The sequence below is a fragment of the Eupeodes corollae genome, chromosome 2 (assembly GCF_945859685.1).
Source record: "Eupeodes corollae chromosome 2, idEupCoro1.1, whole genome shotgun sequence".
Taxonomy (NCBI): domain Eukaryota; kingdom Metazoa; phylum Arthropoda; class Insecta; order Diptera; family Syrphidae; genus Eupeodes; species Eupeodes corollae.
The window spans coordinates 158,507,236-158,528,977 of record NC_079148.1 but is presented as its reverse complement, the minus strand read 5'-3'; the positions used below and the strand labels follow the sequence as shown (position 1 = coordinate 158,528,977).

Here is a 21,742-nt window from a genome sequence, read left to right as displayed (position 1 = left end):
CAAATTATACTACCAATTAAAATAATAGACAAAACTAACAGTTAACTTAGTTTCAACGTTTGTATTTAAAATACTAAAAATTATTATAAATAAATAGAATACAAATAATGATTACAATATACACATTTTATCTATCTTAATACTTGTTTATGGTTTTCATTGAATTAAACAAAAATTAGAAACTTATTTCTATATCATCAAATATTTTTAAAATTAAAATATATCCATTGTTTTTGTATTAGAAATGAAATGTTAAAATGAAATAATTAGGATGTAAAATCATAACTTAGTTTGAATATTCTATATGTAAGAATTTAAAATCATGCGTGTGTAATAATTTATTCGTTTATAGATTAAATTAAAATTATAGACTTAGGGCTATAAAAACATCCCGCGTTTATATGAAAATGTAATTTACTTATTAATCTTATAACTGCTGCAATTTAAGAAAACTGATTTTTTTCAATGAATAATGTCTTATTTGCTCAATAACCACAAAACATTTACTTATTTTATACATGCTACTTAGACATACTTTAAACAACCTCATCCAGATGAAAAAAAAGCACCGATACAGTGAATATTTGGAAATACATTGGAAAACAAACTATGCATTGTAGTAAAAAAAAAAACATACAATTACGTCTAATTGTGTCTTTTAAATTATATTTTATAGTAAGGTTATATCCTTATAACTGGCTTTTATAAAAAAAAATGTTTTATCTTTTTAAAAATTTCTTTTATAGAGTGTGATTAAATCTTAACACTTACATATATATTATATTCGCTTTAGTATTAATCTAATCTTTTTGTTTAGGTTACTAACTGCTATTTAGTTTAAAGTAGTACTTGTGGGTTAGTTCCACGGGTAGCACAGTTTTTAGAACAATGTGTGTGTGTCGTTTTATTATAACTATGCAAAATCATAACATTTTTTATGAAATACATTATAATCTATTTAGTTTTTATTTCTAGATTTACCAGTGCTTCTGTGCATTGATATATTTTAATTATAGAGTTGATTCAATGAAAAAATTCACAAAAAAATAAGTTTGAAATATAATAATCCGATTTTCATTATAAAGGCATTGCGATTGGAAGCAACCCTTAGACTTACAAATATATTTCAATTTTATTTTCTTCAAATTTTTGTTTGTGTTCTGTGAATTTGTGCTTTGGACCAACAATTTTATACTAATATTATAAGAAAAATGTTGTAGAAATTATAAAAATAATTTTTGTATTACTCGTATCACTCAGGCTATAAATCTACCATATTGTATCTCTCTCTCAGTTACAAGCAACATAAAAGAATATTTTGTTTTTAATTGATTCTACCAACTACTCATGTCACCTAAAATAATTCAATATTAGGTCATAAGCTTTTAGCTAGATGGTTAGAGTTTCGAATCTTATTTCCATTGGCTAATATTTTTTGATATGGTTCAAGTACCTTGTTTGGTTTAGTTTGATTATCTTTAAAAATGTTTTCATTTTTCGGAATTATGTTTCAGAATGTTTATTTTTATTATTAAAAAAAGTAATGTAAATTTACTTAACAAGAAAACAAAATGAAATTTTTCATCCACACAATAATAAACTCGATATTTTACAGGATAAACGAATAGTTAAGTTAAGCTTATTAAATGCATAATCTTGAAAATCTTTTACATGAAATCGACTTATGTGCTCAAAACTTACATTTTTCTTTTTAAATTAAAAGTTGGTAATAAATAATTGCATCTTCAATAAGTTTCTTTCTGAACTTCTGAGGGAGAGAGATAGGAAGACAAAGTATGAGATGATAAGATGATAAGTATAACAATATAATTAAAATCAGCAAGACTCAACCTTTTTATTCAAAATTATAATCGGTTAGTAAGTAATTTATTTAAAATAATGAAGACCATAGCATTTACTCTAAACTGTTGTTTTTGTTAATGCCATATCCGTGCAATTTGAAAACAAATACAACTTTTTGTTGCATAAAATGAATTATTAAACATTCTATTAATATGAAGTTGGGTGATACTTGTATGCAAAAATTATTGTTCATATTTATAACTCAAACAGTTTTTTCGATGTTATTACTTACTTATATTAGAAGAGTGTTTGAAGTACAAACTAAGAGGCTCACTAGAAAGCCAATAATTTTGTAGTGGACATACAAAATATGACCAAACATCCAGTCTTAAATATACCTTTATATCAATGTTTTGTTTTAGGATTATTAGCCAATTATAGTTTGATAATATATATTTATTATTTTCAATATAATATCTTTATAAGAAAGGAGTTATGTATTCAATGCGAAACATCTTTTAAATTTTCTTTTAATATTAAACAATGAATTTCTTTTTTTTAATTTCACAGATAATATAATGTGGGGGCTTGGAACACTTCCTGATGGTAAGTTCTGTTATTCAAGAATTTTTGTTTGGCCGCGTGCCTATTTTAAAATGTCTTGTTAAAGTAGGTAGTAGTTAATAAATAAATTGACGAAGCAGAATATTGAGGTGCAGAATTTTGTATTGCCAAATCTTGACCACAACCCTTAGTTTTATCCAAATTTTAAGTCTTAAATTAAACTTTGTTACTTTTAAAATAACTGTAACAAATAGCTTAAAATTTAATTTGGCTTTATATTTATGTATATACCATATATGCTAAGCTTTATAGCCACAATAACTTTTCAATTTAACGTCTATTATAGGCTTTCCAGCAGCTGCTTATGCCGCATACGCTGCAGGCAGAGGGTACTCCGGATATCCCAGTTTTGGACTACCTTATCCTACAGGTAAGAAGCATTTTTCCTTCGTATTAATTATTTGAAATTTAATTTCACTTCAAAGGTGAATCTATACGTTTGAAACTAAATTTAATTTGAAGACTACCAGTCTATGTTTATTGTTAAAATCGTTTGAACAGGTACCTTCATATAAACCGTTGACGAAACACTCTTATTTAAATGTAAAACTACAAAATTTTATGTACAAATGCGATAAGCTGGTAATACAAACTCATATTTTTAAATGGGAAAGTGGCTTCTTCTAATAAACGAATATCTAACCTTCTCTTAAATCTAGTGACCTTCAAAAAGAAATCAAAAGAGTTCAAACGGTATCCTTTCTGTGTCTTAGTGCATTATAATTAATATTCAAGATAGAAATTGCGAAGAAATGTTGGTAATGATTCGGGCGAATCCTATCAATCATCTACATTTTAGATAATTTCCTTTAATTCTTCAAAGTTTAAGGCATCCAAGATAGTGTCGTGACCATTATTAGTCTTAAAGATCAAATTAATTACTCTTTGATTGTTGTGTTCTAAATTGAATTTGGTAGTCTGTATGTACCTACTATTTCGATTTCTTTATACATTTAACCATTAAATGCATGATTTTCTATTTTCTAAAAACAAACATTTTTTTTTGGATGGGAACATGTTTACGAATGATGAAAAAAAATATTTTAAAATTCCTGTTGATGAAATAACGTTTTTTTTTTTTGAAAAAAAACTGTTTGTATCATTTTTGATACATCATGCATTTAGGACTTCATTGCGACTTGGAAATTGGTAGACAAACATAATGTAAACATTTTTGACTTTTTCATTTATTAGAAATAATTAAGAATGGAGTTTATTGAAACAATCAGCATTTTTTTGAACATAAGTAAACTTTACATTTTTCACACATAATGCTACTTAGGAGTTTACATCCTGGCATCATGCATCGCATACGGTTGCTCTGCCTTATTTGTTTGTGATCGGTTCCATCACGTATCAAATCCACTCCACCCATATGGGCGTTGTTCTCTTTGACTATTTTTGGGCAATTGACGTTTTTCCTCCTTTTGTCAGCCTTGTCGTATCTTTCAATTGTAGTTACAGGTTCTGCTCCTACATAAGTTGACAAGAGAGTAGCCTGTTTGTTGTCCTTCCAACTTACAGTAGTCATCTCAACACCGTCGTAAGTTGTGAGGTATTCGTCGTAGTATCCCCTTTCCACAGATTTTGCCATTACCTCTTGCTTGGTTGGAAGCTTACAGTTTTTTCCGAGGTGGTTTCTCTGTACTGTTCCTAGGCAGAAAATTTCTTCCTTGACCATATAGTAAATTAGTGGCAAGGAACTATACAAATTGTCGAAGTACAAGATATGTTTCACTCTCCGTTCAATTGCTCGCGAGAGCTTTATCACAACGTTTCCAACCGCTCCAACGTCCATCTCATTTTCTAACATTCGGTTCGTTGTCCTTGCCTATTGTATATTTTTCTTTTCTTTTTTAATTTAAGATATCAAAAGGAGTTTAGGTATTTGATAAAAAGAAATTTATTATAATGTAAATCTTATTCGGTAAAAGAAAATGAAGTTTATAAAAACTGTTGTATCCATGGCTGAGTGGTTGGGAATAATGATGAATGCAGTAATGCACCGGACAAACGAAAATGGCACAATGTCAAAACGACCTATGGGAACGTTTGGCAAACTGATCGGTCCCAGCTCTGAGCATATATGTGACATTGCCCTAATATATGATAAATTTGTACGCATACCCTGCCAGGGAGAAGAGTACGTAAATTTTGAAACTCCACTTATGTGGTTTCAAGGGCAAATATTGTTTCATAGAGTGCCCCATATTTGTTCGTCAATGGAAAGACGTTGATCCATTGGTACGCTAGCATACCTTTCGTTGAGGGCGGAGTTTATGGAGCCTGTCATGGTTAGGGTCGTTTACCGGTCTATGTTGTATCGTTTATGCCCTGAAATCCATGTCCATTATTCCAATAAGAACGAACGCTTGATCCTGAGTAAAAAAAAGAAAAAAAAATCTAAAGGAGTTTCAAGATCCATCAAATTTTATGGAAAGGTGTTGCAACCTTGAAATTTGATCTTTTCCTCATCAAAGACAAGAGTTTTTTTTTCCATATAAGCCGTTGCATATCAAATGGCTTAGGAATAGATCCACGAGAAGTAGATGGGGCTGGTTCATTGACTATTACCGGCGATGCGTCTTTATCTTTATCCAGCAGGGCATTCTGCTCATGGGTTTCAGTGAAAAGCTCCTCAATTACAATTTCATTTTGAATTTCAATTTTATTTTCTATTTCATCTTTAAAAAGCGCTTCCAACTGCGCACGAGTCAACAACTCCCCAAGGTCACCTTCATCTACGTCATCATCCTCTGACAAATACCCATTTTCCAATTGTTTTAAATAATCAGTATCCAACATTGGTCTTTCGTCTATTCTAAAAAAATGCAAGAAATCACATCTCCGACCAAACTAATCTTAGTTCAAAACAAGTCCTAAATGCATGAAGTATCATTTTTGATACAAACAAAAAAGCACTTGTTTTTCACATCCAAAGGTAAAACAAACAAAAAATTACCACGCATTTACATAAACAAAATACTTACCTTTGTTGATTATTTTTTTTTTAATTTTAACCACACAATTAATTATTAACAAAAAAAGAAAACTTTAGATTTCACTGTATTGCAAAATTGCCGCCTACGAGTCAACGATATCGTACAAATCACCAATAACAGATCGATCGTAATTTTTTTTTTTAGTTTGGTTAAGAAATAGTTGTTCTCATTAAAAAAAAACCGTTAGTTAATAACAAAAACAAAAATATTTTAAGAGCGAGTAAAAGTTTTTGTATCATTTTTGATACAAGATGCATTTAAAGGTTAATCGACTTCATAAATTACTTTCGATTGAAGTAGAGAGACTATGATATTCTTTTTTATGTAGCAACTACTGTACTGTACGTATTTACCATGCAGAGGTATTTCCCTTATTTTTTAGACCACCTTTAAAGCATTTAAAGGTCCAAACCACAGAACAAAATACATAAACCTTACTCCTTACATTATTTTTTTTTGGTTCCAACCAGAATCAAATTTGTCCCTCACTAGTAATAGTTATGAAAGTTATTTGAGGAAGAAAAAACATACCACAAAATATATACATATATATAAATATAATGAGATCTTATTATGGAAATTTATTTATTTTTAATGTTTTGTACTGGAATGCCTTTAGTGGGTATGTCCTTTCAGTTAAGCTTTAACAAGTGCTAATTGGAAAAACAAACATTTTTATATAATCATTTCGTTATTTATTAAAAATTGTTTTATTTTGTGACAAATGTAGTAATATCAGTTATTCTTTGAATGAATAACGAGTTTTTATTGTTTAATAATTTACACGTTCTAAGAAGAGTATCCACAGAGTATCATAGAATTTAAATTTAACTAATAATATTTATAATTTATGGAAGGTATTTTTATGTGTAAATATACAGTTATTCCACGTTATCTTTTTTCGATCGATTTTCAAGTTGATGATGAAATCAAAACAAACATTTACTAGTAGATAGATTATTGTAATAAAATACTTTGTTATTTTTTTAATTTCCTTTATAAACTCTTAGGTTTAACAATTTGTGGAATTGGTAGAAGTTTTACCACATGTAGTACATTAAACTCAGTAAGGCGCGGTGGCAATAGTAATACAAGTTCCACACAGCCTTCATCAGGATACCAACAGGCCTTAAATCTGCCAATTGCAACTGCACTTGCGCGTACAACAGCCATCAAGTCACAATTCCTGGGAAATGTAACATTTTAAATGAAACAAATTCATAAAGGAATACCATATATTTTTTTAAAATAATTTTCTAGGCTCGAACAAACCAAACAGATTTATCATTTTCCAAACTAAATTTGAAAGATTAATTCATTTATTAGTGTTTTGTATTTATTTTGTTTTAGTGTAAACTTAGATTTCAAAAAAGTAGGTAACTATCTGAAAAGAGTAAAAGCATTACCATAGTTTCATCCTGCCTCAATCGGTCTCATGATGCATGATAACAAAATTAATAAAGGAGAACAATGCAATGTACGAGTATTATAGAATTTAGATTTTATAAAATTCATAATTGTAATCGTTTGGATTTTATTCTGATACAATTTATGGAACATACTTAACTATTCTTAAATGTGATTTTAATTTTTGAAAAGAAAAACATTTGTACTTTAATTTTAAATACTTTTTTATAGGTTCCATTTCAAATCATTGGCAATATTCATAGTTCGTCTTTACTTTGGAAACCGATCTTGCTCAGAACTTTAAATTAAAAAAACTGCGCTTATGCGGCAAGTGGACGAATACTTTTCGCTAATATAATGTTATAGTTAAACGTTCGTACGCAATTAACGTTAAATATACACGCATATAGAGCTAAGAGGATTGGATTTACATACTTAGGGTTAAGTTTGTAACCAAACTGTTTACGGGATAATGTACTTCATAGTCGTTTTTGTAACCTTTTTTTATTTTTAATATACCTACAGTAGATCGGAAGTTGCCATTTTTTTTAATTTTATAATACGCAAAATTAATATATTTCTGTGTGGAAATATTATCATAGCAGGCAAATCAACCAATTCCGGTATGTATGTCTACGTGATGACCCTAAAAATGAGCCTCAATATGTTGCCCTTATGTTGAGATGATCTTTCCCGTCTAATAGTGAATTCATTTTCTACAAGAAAAAAAAATAATTAAACAATAAGAATGAAAAATGAGGTAAAAACACATACGAGATCTAGCGTATATACATAAATGGTTTTTGTAGATACCAATTTATAAAGGTTTATTTAAAAAAATCACTTCTTTTACGAGAACCAAATTCGTTTTCTATAATAAAGTAGAATATAGGCGTAGTTGAGTTAAAAGTAATAGTTGATATAATCAAAACATACCAAAGATATATTCGTACAATTTTGATATAAATTAGCTGTAGAATTTTTTTAGTTTTAGTAATTTGATATTGATGTGTAGTTTGCTTTTGTAGTACCAGACAGCTGTATGTTTTTTTATTTTTATTCCATTAAGTATTTTGGATTAACGGTAGATACATACATATCTATTTGCCAAATATTTTAAATATATCGGTATTAATATATAGTAATTAAGTGAAGCGATTTCTCAAAAGAAATGTATTTTAAAATAAAATGTCCATCCATTTTTGTGAAAGAAAACTAAATAATTAAAAAATATCAATATTGCGAATGAGATTCTTTCCATTAAATTTATACATCTGCAAAATAAAAAACAATATTTTAACGATTACAATCTCTTAATATACTTATTTTTAATAAAAGTAAGCTGCTTCATTAATAAATTTCACTTATCAAATGATCCTGATATACTATTTTATGATGCCAAAATAAATGCAACTGTGTAAATACAAAATATTTTTATTGCTTCTTGCTTGCTAATTTTATGTAATCTGTGATTTAAGCACAAAATATTTATGCAAAATAAAGAGTTATTTCGATACCGCAAAAACAAATATTTTTTCTATATAAATGACAATAAATCATTTACTGATGTTTTTGATATTATTTTGACTCAGTTATCAAGTAAAAGTTTAGTTAATGTTTTCAAGGTTCAAAATAATTTTATTTTAAATGGTTTTGAAACACTATCAATACTATAATATTGACTATGAGAAATACTAGCTAACACATAACGGATTGCACCTGAAATCGCGTTTCCAGAGGCAACATCACTACGAAAAAAGGTCAGATACTAAAATACTTGTATAAACTTGTGTGTAGGCAACTATAATTTGATTAGTAAACTTTTACTGAGTTCATGACCTTTTTAGAAACTTAGTTAAATTAAAAAATGTATAAAGTCTCAAGCTTAATTTATATGTTCAAGGAAAGTAAAACGTTCGTGAGTATTTGAAAATATGTTTTCCGATCAGTAATTAAGTTTAAATTAATTACAATTTTTCTTGTTCACGTCCCATTCGTTAAATTTGTCAGCTTTGATTTAACCTCGACTTGGTGTATAATCTAAGCTTGAGATTGTATTAGCATAGAACATAATTTTGTCATAGTTTTGCCTTAGATAACTCATTGTTAGTGTGTGTATGTAGATTTTGTTAACATTATTTTAAAACATTTTACTATTAGTTTATATAAATCAAAACGAAAAACTGATTATTTAATTCTTATCCACCAAACCCAATATATGTATGTATGTATATTCCAATTTATATGCTCCTTTTTATCAAACGTTTTTCTTCTGTTCTATGGTTTGCACCGTTTTATAATTTTTAATTAAGAAGTAATTTATTTATTTCATTTCATTGGTGCAAAAATGTATTTTTAATATGTCCAAAGCATCAGTATTTTGATTTTACTCTGAAAATAGAAGATCGTGTAAAACTTTCTGATCTCGTTTGAATGACAGCACTGTAAAAGTAGAAAAAATACCGAATATTTTGATAAATGTATTGTTTTTCGTTGTTTTTCATAAAATAAATGTTTTTATGTATAAAGTTTTTGTATTCAGTTAAATAAATAATAAATAAAAATAATATAACTGCAGAAATTTTCATCGCGCAGCGATTTCGGTTAAATCAGTTAACTGCGTCGATCACGTTGAAAACAAAATTGAATAATTTGCATTTAAACTGTAAATGTCACTTATAATGAAATATTGTATATTGTATGCTCGTGCTACTATATTAAAAACTTTTAAAGAAAAAAATTATAGCTTTTCTCTAGTAGCACTTGTATCAATCAAACCATGATTCAGTTAAAATACTTTCAATAATTATGTTCAATACATCCCTTAGACTAATGCATTATTGGTTTTATTGAATACAAAGTAATCATGTCGCTTATGAAAATTTAACGGTTTGGACTTAATACCTTTGATATGTTCAGTAATCCTGATAACCACATAAACGGATTTTCAAGAATGCCAATGTTAAATATTCTACTTTGTTGTATGCATATTGAAGTTTAACATTAAGAATACAAATACTACTCAAAGAAACTAAATAAGCAGTTTTGAGTTCATATTCCAATTAGGGATCTCAAAATCATTAATCAATAATGTTAAAAAATCTTTTAAAAAAGGATATTTGAAATGCGAATTGGAACAACTTATGAAATAAAAAAAACTGCACCCATGAAGGGGAGTTCAAATCAACAACTACTACTTTATCGCCATACCATAGATTAAATCATATTAAACTTACTATATGTATGGTGGAGGCAATCTCGGTAGTTGCAATCACTTTCTTAAAGTGTCATGATGTTATTATAATTTTATCTATGGCTCACTCATATGCAAACAATATTTTTACAATAACTTAACACCACTGAACCTATTCTCTTTGAGAGTTGTATTGAAGATTAAAAGTCTTTTTTCAGTTACATCAAATCTAATTAATTTTCGCGTTTTATGAAGAGAAGTTTAACAAATCTGCCGATTTTGATGAAAATAGCGATGACCCCAATATGGATTGTAACGATATGAATACATTTCAAAAAGTTCTTTTTTCAAAAATCAAAAAGCCCTCAAATTAATACTTTTTTGCACTTAGGAGCCGATGGATGATTTTTATATGACCTTTGGATGTTTAAATGATATGACCGTTCATATTATAGATTTTTTTTTGTTGAGCTAGTAACAAAATTACTATCGTATAAATAACAATACAAAAATACGTTAAACTTAATTAATTAATTTTTTAAATTTGTGGTTAATAAAATAATATGTTAACAAAAAAGTTTGAGTTCATCACAATTAATTTATTTATCCCTATTTATAAATAAAAACGACGTTTAAATATAAAGAACATTTGACTTCGCTTACTAAAATTTGGCTTTTGTATTAAAATGAAATATGCAGGGTAGCGAGTGTGCACAAACAAAAGAGCTAGCTGAACTGTTAGCTACTGATGTACTGAGCTATGGTATAAGTGAATTGAAACAAAATAAATTATCCAAAACTTAATTGAGTTCTAGATGAACAATTATTTAATGGAAAGGTGTACATTAATGTGTATAAGTATCGTAAATTTGGATTTAATTTCCTATAGTTTTATAGAATTTTCAAACGAAATGGATTAATAGTATGGAAAGTACCTATAAGAGTTTTCAATGTGTTGATTATTTTCGATTATCTATCAAAATTAGATTTCATGTTCTTAAAATATATAGTTAATGGCCTTACCTATTGCTAATAAACATAAGAGGGCAATAAATAGTAAATACATACATACATACATATGTATGTATATTGTATATATGTTTACCTTCTGAGATAAAAGGGCGCAAGAAAAAATTCGTCAAGTGAAGTAGGCTATTAACATTATGTGTAATTGTATAAAGAATATAAAATACAATTCAGCACTATTGAAAATGGCTTAGCTGAACATATGTGATCTGAGCTGAAATATAAGCTTCTTGCATACTTAAAATCTCCAATATATTTTTTGTTAAGTAAGATAAAATATATTTTTATATTTTTGTGTCATTACATTTGATTGTAATATTAAGTTTCCATATTTGTGGAAGTCGTTTTATTCTTCGCTAAAGTGCTTTTGACAAAATACCGATAAGTGAAATCCTTATTTAAGACGATCAAAATGTATCTTATAGATAAAATTTATATTCTAGTAGAATATTGATTTTCTCAATAAATTATTATATTACAATTAGGTATATCGAGTTATAGTGGAGTGGTATAGAAATGGATAATTATGTTTTAAGAAACACTTATTAATTCAAAATTTAACCAATATACTCCTTTTTCAAATTTGTTTTATTACTAGTCAAAATATACATAAGTGCTTAGTATGTATTCTACTTTTCATGTTTTTTTAAGAAGTAGATTCACCTAGTTGAAAATATATTAAAATAGACTTGTGGAGAAGTTAATTGACTCATTACAATAATAAATATTTCTTTTACTCTTTATTCCAGTTGATCTTTCAAATGGCCAATTAACTCCAAATAATAACACACCGCTACTCACTCAGGCTCTTTCAGGTAAACAAATATTATGATGAACTAGGTTTTTATTATTAAGCTTTGTATTTAAAAAAATCGGTTTCCACTACAAACACTAACCTAATTCTGATAGAATTACCCTCTTACCAAACATTTACAGTAATGAATAATTATCAGGCAGCAGCAGCTGCCCAAGGTTTTGGACCGTCAGCATCACCTCATACAACAACTCCCAGGCAAGGCTTTCCGTCAACAAATTCGCCTGGTCCAACTATTGATATGTACAGCTCCAGTGGTGCAGATAGCGTTGGCTATGTCCAGGCAGCCAGTCCGCAGCCATCAGGATTTCCTATAGCAGTTAGCCGGGCTCCATTAAATTACAGTCCGGTAAGTACAAAACAAAGGGTTATGACGTTTAAACTTAAACATACCTAAAAACTACATTGAGCTCTGGAAAATCAAATATTCCAAATTTCATATCCAAAATGCTTTAAAATGTTATTTAATTTGCTAATGTTTCTGAACTAAAAAACACACACTTTTTAATGTCTCAAAACAAAATAGACTTAATACACTTAACACGTTCAGAGAGTGTGAATCGATAGTAAATTTACCATGATGAATTATGAAATGCATAAATTAAACTTTTTAAATATACTCACCTATTTATTATAAGAAAGATTTAAATTTTCTTTAATATGATTTATAATTGTTTTATAGCAAAATATGTTTCTCTTCTAGGGTCCACTCATTCCTGCAGCTTTCACAAATGGATACCACTAAAATATTCATCTTTTGTAAACTTTGTTTTTGTTTGGGCTACTGAAGCATCCGCATCAGCAAATTGCTGGAAACCACTTCACACATTAAACAATAAACAATTAAGATGTCACATCTACTAAAATTTGGCCAACCTAAAAATGTGAGGTTTTAACAAGCACCCATTCTAATGTTTGGCTACAACAGTTAATACATATTTTAAAACATAAGATTTATGTAACTGAAACTGTAAGAAAATATTAAATGATTAACTGATTAATGGAATAAGTAATAGTGAAATATAAATAAACCATATTTTACCCAACTAGGTGGTATATATCGGTATATACATACATAAATATATTGTGTAAGTTTATATTAATATGAAACGTAGATATAAAAACAGTTTATATTTTTAACTACAAACATTTGTATAAATATACTCAGTATAAGACTACAGAAGCCATGATACGATGAAAATTAACTAAAAACTACTCAATAAAACATAAATTTAAAAGGAGATAATTAGAGATGCCCATAAAAGTAAGAGAGAATACAAAAAATTCATGAAAATTGTAACCGTTTTTAACTACTTGTAAATATCTGCAAGTGAAAAAAATCTTCCCTAATGTAATCAAAATATAAGTTTTTTTAAAATTATTTTCAAAGTTTTAAATGTGTTCTTTAGTTAAAAGTTGAAAATTAAAATTATTGTCATTAGATAGAAAATGTTTTTTAAAAAATAGTACGGTCAAAAACTTTGTTATTAATTTTTATTATTTAAATATCCAGTTTACAGCAATTGTTATCAATGTTAATGGAGTTATTTAATAATTTTCATTAAAAAAATGAACTTTTTATTCGATAGGTATTTTCCTTTTTGAGTTCAGAAAAATTCGCTTGTGCCACACTAAATGATATTACACAATGGCATCAGACCAAAAAACAAATTCCAAGCAAACAAAAACACCAATTTTTAAGATACTAAGATTTATCAATATTACATAAATAGTTATGTTCAGATATACATCCACCATTTCGAACACGCAATAATTTCAATGTTATTTATTTTCATAGATAGGCAACAAAAGTTAAAGAAAGAATAGATAGTATAGGTTTTCCAAGTCACCTTACATAAGTTCTATTTCCTTTTCAAGTAAGATAATAAAATAACAATTATTATTTAAATATCTCCGTTTTTTCCTTTTTTCTCTCTTTTGTGTCTTTTAGTTAGTTAGTTATTATTTACTATGTATTAACAAAAATCTTAGATTGCTCTGTACAAAAAATTGTATGCAACATCATTGTACCAACTATTCTTTCTTAAAAATGTGGAAGCATTTGAAATTCAATTTGTTTAAACTTTTTTTTGAATTTGCCTTTTCCAAGTTATCGAAATTAATTTATCGAAATTGATTTGCCTAGCAGAATTATTATAAAATAAAATTAAAAAAGTTATATCTATACTTTTCTACAATTATATATAACAAAGCAAATGTAAAAAAAAACTCTATTTAAAAATTGATAACATTTTACACAAAGAAAAATTAAAAAAATATATTTACAAAACAGATGTAGATGCTATAATTAAGTAAGATAGATAGTGATATACTGATTAACATAAACAAAAATGGTAAACTAATGTATTGCAAAGAAAAACATTTGGATGCATTTTATTTAAAAATATGTATCGAAGTGACATAGAGGAATAATAAACTGTACATCATTTCTTCTATTTGTTTATTGGTTGACTGACTAATTTTTCTTTTATAACGAAAGCAAACTAAAAGATAAAGTCTCTACACAAGTGTTTAGAGATATGTATTATGATCTATATAATATAAGGACAAAAGTTAAATATATATATATGTATAAGAAAAGTTCTAAAAGCAATAAAACTATATACAATACAAGTTAAAATGAATTAACAAACAATGTGCAATTCTTTAATATAGTTTCTGAAATAATGACAAAAGTTATATATTGAACATTTCAAACTATTTTGAAAATTAAATGTAAATAGAAAAACGTAAAAATCAATTATTTTCTAAATAGTTACTTATTTTTTTCATGAAGAGTATTGAACAATTAATTGTTATCTTTTTGGGAGGAATGAAATTCTTTAAAGTAAATTATATTAAACCTTATAGAAATGAACTAAACATCAGCATATAGCTGGTTTCAAGTAAGTTACTAATTAAATTCACTTGAGTTTTTTTCTTTAAGAAAAGTGAGGAAATTTAGAACCTATTTTGATGTAAAATTTTATTTTTAAAAATTATTATAGTCAGACTCCGATTGAAGAGTTTTTAAATTTTACATTTATTTATAAATAATGAATTTTTGAAACCAGTCAATTATTTCTAATTTCATATTTTTTGGTTAGATATTAATGAATTATTAAAAGAATTTTATTAATCGCGCATAAGAGTCAATAAGCAAACTTAAACCCATTTTCAAAATAAAAGTAAGAATAACACCCTATGAAGAGTCAATTTTACTTTGATATGAAATTTGAAATCTATAAATTAAAAAATTTACTGATGTGTAAAACAAGGATCAATCTTAAAATCAAGAGATAAACTATATTTGATACAACATATTATACTTGTACATACGTACTTTCTTATTTTGGCAACCCTTAATTTTTTTCAAACAAATAAACTGATTCTTTGAGGACATATCATACTTTTCTCTTTTTTTACAAAGACATAACATTAATGGGTTTTTACATGAACTGCACATTTTTTGGGGCAGCTTAAATGAAATAAGCCCTTTTAAATCAACAATTTTCAGCCTAAGGGAAATAAATTGCGTAACTAAATTGATTATCACTTAAAAGCAATTTTTAAAGCAGAATTGCTAGATTTTGGTATTTTCGACTGTGGATTTGTTTTGCGGAGAATTATTGAATAACAAGAATATTCCGCAAAATGGTTCATTATGTTTAATTGACAATATAATATAAATTTTACAAACAACCATATTTATAAAAAAAAAACTATGAATAATTATATTAAAGAATTTAAATCTTTATACACACACTGAGAAGTGTAAAGGAACATTTGAAAAAATATATATGTGTATACCTATATGTATACATATCGAAAAATATATAATGATATGTATATATGTAGCTTTCTATATACAGTCTGTAAATTAGCATACAAAACTGTTTAGATAAATAAATAAGAAATGTTACATATTTCATGCTGCTTTATGTAATTCATAATTACATAGAGTAGGTTAAATCTATTAAAAAATGTTTTTTTTTTTGTATTATTTTATTCATTTTATAATGGGCCTTACCGACGTGAAAGTAAAAGAAACTATTTACCTTTATTATTTTTGTTTAAGTATCCCTTTTTTAAAAAAAGAATTAAAAGCAATAACAGTTTGATTATTAATGAATAAACATACATTTTTACAAAATAAGAAAAATATATATTAATCAAATATAAAGTAAACAATTTACAAAAAAACATATAATGACATATAGATTTTAAGAAAACAGAGTCTAAAAGTTTTACCCAACTTATATAAACTGTAATAGTTTTAAAATGAAGATAATCGTTGCAAATTAACTATTTGCAAGTAGATACATTTTGTAAGGCAATAATGCTTTTATTCTTAGCATAAATAAATCAATTAATTAGAAAATAGAACATGAGTAATAGCTGATACCTTGAAGAAACTTTTCATGTCTACAAGTCCTCCCCAGGCTTAAAACAACCCTTGGCTTAGAGTAACTATACATTGTAGTCATTAGTGTGATCAATGTTTTTTAAAAATATGTATCTAGAATCTGACAAGATAAATTAGTGTACATAAAAGAAAGTGAATCGTCAGATTCATGTTGCCAATATTGATAGACAAGAATAATATTATAAAACTTTTAATTTTTGTAAACAAGACGATTTGTATTTAGAAACAACAAAAAGTAATGTCAAGCCATTTTATCTTAATGAACATGTTGAACATATTTACTGATGACTAAACTCAAACCATATACCATATACAAGGAATATATATATTTAAATCAAAAAAGAATTTAAATTGAACATTTTGTAAAAGACATATAGTGCAAAAATGTATAACTATTGTTAGTAAAGAACAGCATACACGAAAAAGATAAGAAAACTTGTTTAGCAGTCTTTTAAGACTTCCAAAGTTTTCATTTTACTTTATCTTTATAATTACAATTACAACAAAATGTATAGAATTTTTATTGAAAAATAAAATATAAACGAATGCTAAGGCAAACGTTTAAATCAATATTTAAGAAAAAACATCATATATATATAAAGAGGGACAGATATAGAATAAACATACATTAAATTTAAATTTAAGTGTAGGGAAAATATGGTGGAAAATTCTTCACAACGTGCCGTGTGTATGTGAAAAGTATTATATTAAAATATTGATTACGATATACTGGAAAAAATTAAACAAATAAAACAGATAATGTTAAAAACCGTGTTTTCTTTTTCTTTTACACTTTGACCTTTTTAGAAAATGTTAATAAAAATGCCTGTGGATTAAAACGAAAGGTTATAAAAAATTAAAAACGGCAAGTATTAAATTTAATTAGCTTAACTATATTTTTTTTCATGTTTTTAACAATAAAGAGCGAACAAATTTTTTGACATAACTTGAAGTTTGATATTCAAATGAACACAAGAATTTTATATACACATAACAATATTGTTTTTAATTTTAATAAATTTTACTATTCAATTCCTTTATCCACTTAAATTATACACGATACAAGTTTGTCAATCAAATTACTGTATTAATTCTGCATGTACTCTTGGTACCATTTATTATACCATTTTCCACTTTGTTCTAATGACTTTTTCTCATCAAAAAGTGGTTCGTAGTCAATGTGTATGTCGGCCCGTAAACGATTAAATAATAAAACTGATGCTGTAAACGAGGCTATTGCCCGAAGGGAATAATTAAGTTTATAATTGAACAAAGGATTTGATGCCTTAATGAACATTTCAGTTAGAAATGCAAGGAAGTAAAAAATGAAGTGTGGTATGTACCAAAAACTTGTCTTGAACTTAAGTGTACCGGTAGCATTTCCCATTTTCTGTATAAATCTAGCCATATCATTTATAGGAGTGTCATCTGTTATAAAAACTGGAAGGCCTGCAATTGCTTTCGGCTTTGATTTTAAAGTTTTATAAGCACAAATGTGTCCCCATGCAACGTTTCCTGAAAATGTTTGTATTAATAATTATTTGGTGTTATAGAATTTCAACTGAGTACACTTACCTGCATAGGCCAATTGCTGTTTTCCCCCTGAACCAGCAATTCTCGGGTAAACCTTGCCCCTTTTTAACAAAAACTTGAAAACTGCAGGCACAAAATGATTATCGCCTTCTCCATATGTAAGTGGTGGGCGTATTGCAACCGTATGAAGGTAATCTTTAAGTATTGTAAATTGTCAGGTTATGATTTTTTAAATTTGGAAATGTTTGTATACATACAATTTATTGGCATATACTATTAGTTTTGAAATGTTGAAGAGTTGAACGTCTTTTAAAAATAAGTTAAGTTAATATAAGTACTACCCAAATTTGTTTATAAAGTTGTAGAAATTTAGCGATATTTTATTTAAAAAAAAAATGTCTTCACGCAATTTTAATTAACTGGCCAAGACGGAACAGCTTCAACCTTACAAGTACGTAGTAATATTTTCGAGGAACTAACCTGTTTGATTGCTTAATGTAGTTCCTGATGTGTTTAGCACTATTGTTTCAGCTCTTAATTTAGACGATGAGTACCCTGGTATAAGAAATCCCTTATCAAAATCTATCGGTGATTTTTGTGTATTAAAAACAGGCGTCTTGGCCTTGGACTCAGTCTGATTTATTATAATGGAAAAAGTGCTGCCTTTGAATGGGATCAAACAAACAGATGCGCAGCTCGTGTACAACAATCGCTTGACGTTATTTTTCACGCACATATCAACTACGGACCGCGTACCTATAATTATAAAAAAATGTTAATTATTGAAAAATAAATATATAATTGTAATTCAAATACATTTCTAACTTTTTCCTCTTAAACTTTAATGGTAGGCATTGACTTATTGATAATGTTTAAATTAAAGTAAACAACTGCCTAAAACGGACATTTGTATGGCAAAAATTGTGTTTTTCGATATTTTTAAATGTTTTTTCTCTTATATAAATCAAAGTGACTCAAAAATTCTATAGATATGCTATTTTACTTTATATAATTTTTTTAATAAAATGTAATAAAAACATGCAATAACATTACATATCATCCGTTAAATGAGATTTTTTTATTTTTATTTGTAGGTAATTAGGTAAACAAATTAATAAAGTAAACTAGGCCACGAAAAGCTGTAGGTATACTTATTATTTTGTTAAGTACCTACCCAGTTCGCGCAAGTACAGATCGTCAACACAAACTTGTTTCGACAAGATATCTTTTCATCATAATTTTTCTTCCGAAATGTGTATCTGTACTAGTTCCGCCAAAATGTGTTAATAATTTAAAAATGGTGTTCAAATTGTTTCTGGATACTTACCGTCAACATTAACGCGTTCAAGTTCATCATAATTTGGAGGGTATTGAATGTTCACGTACGCGGCACAGTGAAATACAGTGTCTACACCAATGAAGGCTGGTGATAAAGTTTCGGGTTCACATATATCACCAATGAATGTGACCAATTCGGAAGTATCAAAATCCCCTGTGTTCAACATTTTTAAGTATAAATTAAAAAACACATACATATCTAATATACCATTTTATTACCAATTTTGTTTGTGAAGGGCTCTTTATCTAAAGACCGAATCTCTTTTATTTCTAGCTCGTCCTTAAATTGAAAAAGTAATTTTATAAAATGTTGTCCCAGAAAACCACTTCCACCGATGACAAGAACAGTTTCATTGACGGCCATGTTTATTTAATTTACGTTTTTCTGCAATAAATATATGTATGTATGTTTGTGTAAGTAAATATTTAATATTAAAAATTTAGTTTTCTCATCAAACTCTGAGCGGTTTCAAATAATTGTAAGACGGTTTTACCATCTATATATATAGCAGGGTAAAATATTTGTTTTATTTAAAATATAAATATTATTTTTTTGTTCGTTGGTTTCCATCATTGAATGGAATTGCAATTAGTTTAAAGAAATTGGAGTAGTTGAATTTCTACAACCTTCCCTTGATCGGCAGGAGGAAATATCTTTTTAATTTTTAAAAGTGATATTTGGGAAAACCTGCAGCAGTTTTCTAATTGTGTTCCTCTGTAAATTCATATATACATAATTCAGAGTAGGCCTCACTATAGAGAAATTTGCTCTTAGAATATATTACAAAAGAATAATTTTTTTAAATAACTGAAGTTTGATTACTTTTCATCACTAAGTTTTGTAAAACAAAAATAAAAGCTATAAACTTTCAAATAATAATTTTTCCTTAAAACACACAAATCCCTGAAAATATCTTTTTTTATACTCGAATTAAGTCTCTTTATAAATAATGTATAATATACTAATTTTTAAGTTTATTTCTATTTAGTTGAAAACCTAAATAAAATCTGTAAGTTTAAGAATCATATCATTACTTCCGCTTTGTTTAAGGCTTTATATTGTTATTATCACAATTATACATTCATTTAAGCTACCAACATTAATTCTTCAAAACTTTGCGCAGATTTTTCTGGCGCACATGCATTGTGCAGATCTCATCACAACACCACAAACGCATCGCATTCACACCATTGCAATAACATTATAAAAGGTCGAGGAAACAATTCAACCTTGACATATTTGCATGTTTAAAATAAGGCCCTTTCGCTAATCAGGAAATTAATAATTAATTATAATATGGAGAAAAAACAAACGAGTTTGAAAGATCAACGACTAAGAAGTAACGCATATTTGACTTACGAATACCACTCATTAAAAAAAAACAAGCTCTAAGCATACGCTCATGTGAGGTATTTTGTTTTGAAAAATTACAAACACACATATTTAATTAGTATAAAACAGGTACAAATATATGAAAAAGTTAACAGCTGTCTCACTGAGATAATTCTATTGCGGAATCAATTTTGTAACACACAAAATTTGAAAAAATGAGAATCATTTTTATTTCATAGAAAATAAAAGTATGATTTGTATTAACTCAAGGGAAATTCACACATTCATGCTTCACATCAAAGTACACTAATGAAGTTTTCACTTTTCCACAGTTATTCATCATAGTGTTTTTAAAAGATTTTTTTCAATAAAAATGGTAGAATAAAATTTCACAGCCTCATTAAAAATTTACCACTCACTTGTAGGTATAGAAACTTGAATAAAGACGAAGTTCACGTTTGGCGCACTCACTACACAATTCGACACTGACCAGCTAAGCATCTTAGACACGGCTAGATACCACCAGATACAATAACCAGAAACTGTTTGTTTACCTGTATGAGACTATTTGTGATTATAATCATGGTAGGGGAAGGTCTTCCGTTTGCTTAACTAAGTTTTATCAAAGACATGGGGATAAGAGTGTTTTTTTTTTTTTTGTTAACAAATATTGTGACTTAACAATTCAAAAATCAATTTTACTGAGTTATCATTTTAAAAATTCATAACTACATTATAAGACAAAATTAAAGAATTAAAGTTTTATAAATTATGGAACATTTATGGATTCGATGTTTAAAAAATAAAATGCGGTTTTATTTTTTGAATAAATATGAATCTAAAAAAACAAGAGTGTTTAACTTTTAATTTCAAAACTTATTTATAATGATACTAGTCGTAGTATTCAAAAATTAAATAATATTTGCCTGAAAATCTTTAACTTTTTTATGGAGATCATTTTTGAGTAAATATATACAACTATTATACAACTTTAAACATTTTGAGAAATCAAAATAAATCGTTTTTCTTGGTAAAAAAATTGCTTTTCAAAAACTTAGTTGATATCTAAAAGGTATCTACTTTGTTCTATTTTAAATTTCTAGAATAATCTCCTTCAAAAATATTACGAAATATTTTAAATCCTCGAGATACTTGAAAAGTTTAAGCTCGCATTTTTCTATAAAGATTGTCATTTTTGTATTTATGTATATAAAAGTGTCCCATTAAATCAATAAAAAAAGGT

At 27.2% G+C, this 21,742-nt stretch overlaps 2 protein-coding genes across 6 annotated transcripts in view; one reads left to right on the top strand and one right to left on the bottom strand.

Moving 5' to 3' along the window:
• Window positions 1-15,278, top strand: part of LOC129948507 (RNA-binding protein Musashi homolog Rbp6) — a 50,021-nt gene extending 34,743 nt beyond the window's left edge. For 3 of the 5 annotated variants that reach the window (XM_056059533.1, XM_056059536.1, XM_056059537.1), the window contains 5 exons: window positions 2,374-2,409; window positions 2,714-2,797; window positions 11,805-11,870; window positions 11,965-12,218; window positions 12,573-15,278. In XM_056059533.1, the coding sequence (XP_055915508.1) occupies window positions 2,374-2,409; window positions 2,714-2,797; window positions 11,805-11,870; window positions 11,965-12,218; window positions 12,573-12,614 (482 nt within the window). In that variant the 3' untranslated portion in view covers window positions 12,615-15,278. Of the gene's footprint in view, window positions 1-2,373; window positions 2,410-2,713; window positions 2,798-6,439; window positions 7,028-11,804; window positions 11,871-11,964; window positions 12,219-12,572 lie in introns of those variants that run through there. The other 2 variants (XM_056059534.1, XM_056059535.1) reach the window with 2 other exon arrangements.
• A 1,889-nt stretch (window positions 15,279-17,167) lies between these two features.
• LOC129948506 (3 beta-hydroxysteroid dehydrogenase/Delta 5-->4-isomerase type 3) lies at window positions 17,168-21,050 on the bottom strand. The gene is made up of 6 exons (XM_056059532.1): window positions 20,919-21,050; window positions 19,386-19,551; window positions 19,156-19,320; window positions 18,309-18,584; window positions 17,871-18,023; window positions 17,168-17,810 (listed from the first exon to the last, which is right to left on the bottom strand). The coding sequence occupies exons 2-6, from the start codon at window positions 19,528-19,530 to the stop codon at window positions 17,383-17,385; spliced, it is 1,167 nt and encodes a 388-aa protein (XP_055915507.1). The 5' UTR covers window positions 19,531-19,551; window positions 20,919-21,050; the 3' UTR covers window positions 17,168-17,382.
• Window positions 21,051-21,742: the final 692 nt, after the last annotated feature.

What these genes read in the sequence shown, in the direction of transcription:
- LOC129948506 (XM_056059532.1), bottom strand. Translation starts at nt 19,530, where the DNA reads ATGGCCGTCAATGAAACTGTTCTTGTCATCGGTGGAAGTGGTTTTCTG. An exon ending in GCCCTTCACAAACAAAATTG is followed by an intron (nt 19,321 to 19,385) that starts GTAATAAAATGG and finishes TGTTGAACACAG; the next exon opens with GGGATTTTGATACTTCCGAA. An exon ending in TGAACGCGTTAATGTTGACG is followed by an intron (nt 18,585 to 19,155) that starts GTAAGTATCCAG and finishes TTATAATTATAG; the next exon opens with GTACGCGGTCCGTAGTTGAT.